Source organism: Phoenix dactylifera, chromosome 3 (genome assembly GCF_009389715.1).
Source record: "Phoenix dactylifera cultivar Barhee BC4 chromosome 3, palm_55x_up_171113_PBpolish2nd_filt_p, whole genome shotgun sequence".
In the NCBI taxonomy this organism is placed as follows: Eukaryota; Viridiplantae; Streptophyta; class Magnoliopsida; order Arecales; family Arecaceae; genus Phoenix; species Phoenix dactylifera.
In genome coordinates, this window is record NC_052394.1 from 19,926,975 (window position 1) to 19,932,974 (window position 6,000).

A 6,000-nucleotide genomic window follows, 5' to 3' on the forward strand; every position below is an offset into this window, starting at 1 on the left:
TTATCGGCAAATAAATGTAAAAAGGAGTATTTAAATCAAAATTCAATTGGATTGTAAAAATTTTAAAATCGAAAATCATACTTGAAAGAAGTATATTATGGAACGCCAAAATTATCCCTCTTATCATTCCTAAAGCTATGCTGCGAATTGAGGGCCATCACTTCCATTTTGTCTAAATTTCACTAATGCTCTGGATTTCGTCAGACTTGCAGTAGAAGTGCAACTTGAGCAGAGCGAGCCAAGTTGTGGGCTAACCCCTACCCAGCCGAATTTCAGAACTACCTAGTCCTAATCTAACCGTATTAGAACTTGATCAACCCAATAAAACTGAATCCAACTCCATCTCTAACCTGAATATAACTCAGACGAGTTGGATTAGCTTTGGGTAAGAGTTGGTTAGTTAGGTTGGCTTCAACTGGGTTAGGTCAAGTTGGCTGCATCAGCTAGCTTTGGGTAAAAATTGGCTTTATTGGAACAAAAAATATTGCCAAATTCTAAGTAGGTTCACTCCGAGAAAAAAATGTGGGATAGAATTGGGCAAGTTAGAGTAGGCCTTAACCCAAACCCATGGTTTGGGTTATCAGATTTGGGTTAGACAGGCCCAATTTGGCCTGAATCATGGATATTGATATATTCAATAAATGGGTCGGGGTGTCTTGTGATCATTGTCCATACAGAGGGAGAGAGAAAATCGACGAGGAAACAAGTGACTATTTTATGTGCTCAAAAGCCAGGTCATTATTTTTAGAAAGAAGAAGAACCTTTTACTTTAGCTTAGATCTTAAAACAATGACCAGCATCAAGAATTCCTATTCTATTGTTCTCTAGATTCTTCGTGAATCATCCTTGATTGCCGTTGCCATAATATCTATTTAAATGCTTCCAATAAGATAGATCCATGGTGGGACCAACTCAGCGACACAACCTTGGAGTTTATGTGCTTATGTTTCCGAGTCTACCCGTGGTACACCATGCCAACTATCTCATCCTACTCTTATGAGCTCTATTAATTATGTACTCGTCTTGGATCGCTGCTATTCATATCTTATCTCAGATTATTTAATGCATATGGTGTAGGATATAATTTTATTAAAAAAAATTGCCATGGAAACTACTTGTTTGGAATTATTTTGTTTTATATTTTTATTCATAAAAACCCAAAAAATAGACTAAATGGCATATATAATAAAATATTTTAATTTTTTAAATAACTTATAAAATTTTAAGCATTCGTAAGCATAGATTTATTGATTTAGGAAGGAGTGAAAGTAGCAAATAAGGAATAGCATAAATTCTATATATCAACATTAATCTTCACCTGATAGTTTATAAATTTACAGAGAAATAAAAATACAAAAGCAGCATACGATGCTAAACAAGCCCTTGTATTTACATTTGTAATATTAATTGATATTTTCTAATCACAAGTATGCCTGCCGGTGATTCATTAATTATTCCCACCGTTCCGTCAAAAACGCTCATGCCCGTGTCATGCACACGTCAGTTAGCGTTACAAAGTTTCCGGTGCCAGTCTCTACCATTAATTAACTCGGAGCCTTCGGTACGCCACAAGCCATACATTAACATAGAAACCAACAAATCTTTATCCGCCACGTAGCCTACCTGGCATGGTCCTCATCCCTATCCGCCAATGGGAGTGAACCATCTTTTTCTGGGCTCCGTGAATCGCACCAGGGTTTGGCAGGCCCAAACCAACCATTGGGGAACCATCTTTTTCCCCATTCTTATGTTCCCACCCTTAAATTAGGGCAACATGACACATCAAAACCTCCCTTACATCTATTTCCTCCAATATTTCTCTTGTAGCTGAAAGAACTTGTCCTCACGGAACAAAACCATTTAATCACGGCTAAGAACGGACCAAACCATTCAATCACGGCTAAGAACGGAACAAAACTGCCCAAAGTCCTCATCTCCTTTTGTCCTATCTTTCACTTCAGTTTCCTTCCTCCATGTCAGGTCTTATATCTAGCAGCTACAAAGAAAGGTATCAACAAGAGTCCCACTTCCAACCTTTTCGTGCCATGTCTTGATTCTAGCTATAAGCTGAGGTAACAGCAAGAAGCCTGCAGCATCTCATACAGGTCATAGAGTGAGAAAATGGGCAGCTCATCGATCCCAGTCCTCCTATTTCCATGGCTAACCTTGGTGTCCATCATCTGGCTCCAGTCCATCAACGGCACCAATTCGGTCTTCCCGGACTACTCCTCCCAGCTGAAGTCCCGGCTCAAGATCTCCCAGGTGAAGCTCAACTACCTCACCGTTGCCTCCGATGCCGGTAAGCTCTTTGGGTGGTGCTCGGGTGTCGCAGCTCGCCACCTTCCCCTATGGTTGGCCCTCATGATCGGTGCAATCATCGGTTCGGTTGGTTACGGTGTCCAATTCCTCTTCCTAGCCAGCAAGATCGCATCGCTCGCATACTGGCAAGCCTTCTTGCTCTGCGTGCTCGCCGGGAACAGCGTTTGCTGGATCAACACCGTATGTTACATCGCAGCCATGAGGAAGTTCCCGGTGGACCATGGGACTGTCGTCTGTTTGGCCACAAGTTATGCCGCTTTGAGTGCCAAGATCTACATAGCTATGACGCAAGTGATCCTGGGAGGTGACCCTAGTGACAAGAGCATCTACCTACTACTGAACTCCATTGTGCCTATCCTGACAGGGGCAATCACTTCCCCATTCCTCAAGGAATCAAAGCCGGCCGGTCCAAAGACTCGCGCCGGTCTTGTGACAATACTCGTGATCGCCGGTGTCACAGGGTCATATGCGGTGGTGGAGACGGCGGCTCCGGTCTTCGGTAGCATGCCGAGAAGGCTACCGCCGTTGATTCTATTGGTCATGGTTGTGTTGTTAATAATCTTTGTGCCTTTGGTGAATGTCATAGAGTGGATAAAAGAAGGGAGTTGGAGTTTGGCAAGGGAAGGGGAAGGAGTGGAGAAGAGTGTGATAAAAGTTGAGGATAAGGAAGTTGATCGGGAAGGTGGTGCAGGGTGTGGAGAAGAGGAGAGATGGGAAACTTGGGTGAGAAGAGAATATCGGGTGCGGGAGTTGGTGGCAAGCATGGAGTTTTGGTTGTATTTCCTGGTGTACGGGTGCGGGGGTACGTTGGGATTGGTATACGCTAACAACTTGGGTCAGATATCGCGGTCTCGCGGGATATCCGACACCGTGCTGGTCTCCATCTCCTCGTCCTTTAGCTTCTTCGGGAAATTGTTCTCGGCTCCCTTGTCCGCGTTCTCCAGGTCAGTATGAATACGTTATACGGGATGCGATATGCTGCACTTAATACATATCCATATCTACAGTTGATCACAATTTTGTGAATGATGGCAATAATCCTCGAACCGACGTTCATGTACGGAACTATTCCTAGGAACGAGAGGGGATGTGGCAGGAACTTATATGGCGGATATGCTAAGGATGTAGGAATAAGGACAGGGAATGAGTTAGGTGTTCCGGATACATCATGGTTACAGTGTAGAGGCAACACTTGTGGAGGTCATGCGCTGCATGCGTGACATATGTCATTCGGAAGCTCCATAGTCAACTATCCTTCCGCATTCTATGGATAATATTAGACGTATGTCTTGCATTCAGTGCAAGAAGCTACGCACTCTTTTGGATTCTAACGTACTTTGTGATAGGGAGTAGTTGATATTTCCTAGAAGCAGAAAACAAGTTTTCCATACAAATCAAAGAACAACACAAGTTTGATGTTGTTGCCTACATTAGAAAGACACACGTACACTGCAAATAATAATAGCTAACTCTCATATATAGATATGATTCATATCATTAATGGTTGTGATTTTGGTCATCCCATATTATGCATAACAAGTAGCAAACAAAAGAGCCCTCGTGTGAAGCATGAATGCACGTCATGTGTTAAGCATGACGCATTTCATGAAGGCCATTTTATGTGCCACTAATAATAGATGTGATCAGGGTAATTCTTTATATATCTTTTCTAATACTGTTCTTTGTTTCGTATTGTAAGATTGTATAGAAGAAAACATTTGCAGGAATTTACAAACATTTGTACGTAACTCAGGAGTACGTACGTGTATTAATATTGGGCACACCCATCCTTCACTTGGTGCAGGTTATTTAAGTAGTTTTCACAGCCATGTATGGATCTAGCATCTTGCAGGAGGACATGTGACATTAGGATTCAACGTACGTCTACTAAGCTAAGAAATAATAAAATAATAAAAATGCAAAACCCGTCAAAGATGCCACCTTCCAGCTGCTTCTCCTTGCTATCCTTGTCAAACCTTTCTTGTCCGGGTGTACGTCCACTTCACATCGAGCAAGAGTGACACCACAAACAAACATACGTATATATGTAGGGGAGAGAATGAACGTCCGATGCCGCACCCCCCATCACCATAATAGATTATTTTTTTATATTATAATCTAATCAATCATCAGATCATTTATAGATTAGTTGAGTACTTTTGATTCATCTGTGTAGATTGCAGAATACTTGTTATTTTGATATGCTGTTCTTGCTTATAACAACAGCAGGCATATGGTTTCGAGGCCAGCATCAATGGTGTTGTTGATGATCCCAATGGCAGCTTCCTTCTTCTTGCTGCTTAACCCCACCAAAGCCTGCCTGTTCATCGGCACAGCCATCATAGGTATGTGCACAGGGGCCATGACTTCCATCGCTGTCTCGGTGACCTCCGAATTGTTTGGCTCGGAGCATTTTGGTGTGAATCACAATATTCTTATTGCCAACATCCCTCTTGGATCCTTGCTGTTTGGCTACATTGCGGCATTCATCTACGACAAGGAAGGTGGCGGGGGATATGGTCCATGCATTGGAACCCAGTGCTACCACAAGACTTTCATCATCTGGGGTTTTTTTTGCTCCTTAGGAACAATCTTAAGCTTTGTTTTATACATTCAGACAAAAAAATGGTCCAAGAAAAGAGAATCGGGCTGCTGATCAATTTGGAGGGGTAAAAAGCCAATCAAGATTGTAATTAGAGAGAGAAAGAGAGAGGTGTCCAAGATATAGCGCTCCCATGTACTTCATGTTGCTTGTTTATGTTCCCATGCAGTTAGGTAGATTTATCTTTTATACAAAGTGAAAAAAGAATAAGGATTTTGTTCAATTATTTATATGGCAACCCTTGATTATCTAGAGTTGAGTGCAACTCATTGGTCGGTCTTTGCATGGAGCCAACATGAGCCACTTATAAGGCACCAGCATATCAAATACTAATGCGTGAGTGTGTAAATATGCTCTTTTTCCTTGAACTCAAAGAAATATATGGCGTGCACTTCCCAAATCCTCATATCCAAAGTCAGATCGCCTAGCTTGCATGAGGCATGATTTAAGAGAATTAGTGAATCCCACCTAATGGTCTTGTGGCTGCATTGCTGAAAACGTTTGCAAGCTCTAGTCATTTTAGAGTGCCATGACATTACTTAATTAGTTATCCATTCAACATGGCAGAAGGAGATTGATTCCATACGTGAGGATAGGCAATTAATGGGGTGCCATATCAGATGGGTAACCAATGGGCCATATCAATTTGTGGAACTTTATTGCATTCTTTTTCTCTTGCTTGCTCGCATGGCAAATCATCAGCCTCATGCGTGCAACTTACAAAAGTAGCCACAAAATCTTGTGGATCTAACATTTTTAATTCGTTTTGAAATTTAGTATTAGCTCCATCTATTTTAACATTTATTGCATGTCTGACAAGCTTAATTTAGCGAAAACAACCGTCTCGAGAGGTGAAGTCCCTCTAAGCCTCTGGCTGTGCTTGTGCTTCTGACCTGTGCCGTGCGTTTGTACGACGTCACATGGAAGTAAGATCGACAGTCGACGCTGCCGTGTCCTTGTGAAATTCTCATCAGCCGTACAACTTTAATACGCCGCTTACATAGGTTTGAACGCCAGCATCAATGGAGGCCACCGCCACCATCTTCCCATGGGACCTGCCTGTCGTCAGAAAAGCTTTC

The 6,000-nt window shown here is 42.2% G+C and overlaps 1 protein-coding gene across 2 annotated transcripts; it reads left to right on the top strand.

Moving 5' to 3' along the window:
- Positions 1–1,778: 1,778 nt before the first annotated feature.
- LOC103714400 (protein NUCLEAR FUSION DEFECTIVE 4-like) lies at positions 1,779–5,173 on the top strand. 2 transcript variants are annotated; one of them, XM_008801638.4, is made up of 2 exons: positions 1,779–3,263; positions 4,549–5,173. In XM_008801638.4, the coding sequence occupies exons 1-2, from the start codon at positions 2,122–2,124 to the stop codon at positions 4,973–4,975; spliced, it is 1,569 nt and encodes a 522-aa protein (XP_008799860.2). In that variant the 5' UTR covers positions 1,779–2,121; the 3' UTR covers positions 4,976–5,173. The 2 variants fall into 2 exon arrangements, with proteins under 2 accessions (XP_008799860.2, XP_008799859.2); XM_008801637.4 differs by having other exon boundaries at positions 1,785–3,263; positions 4,546–5,173.
- Positions 5,174–6,000: the final 827 nt, after the last annotated feature.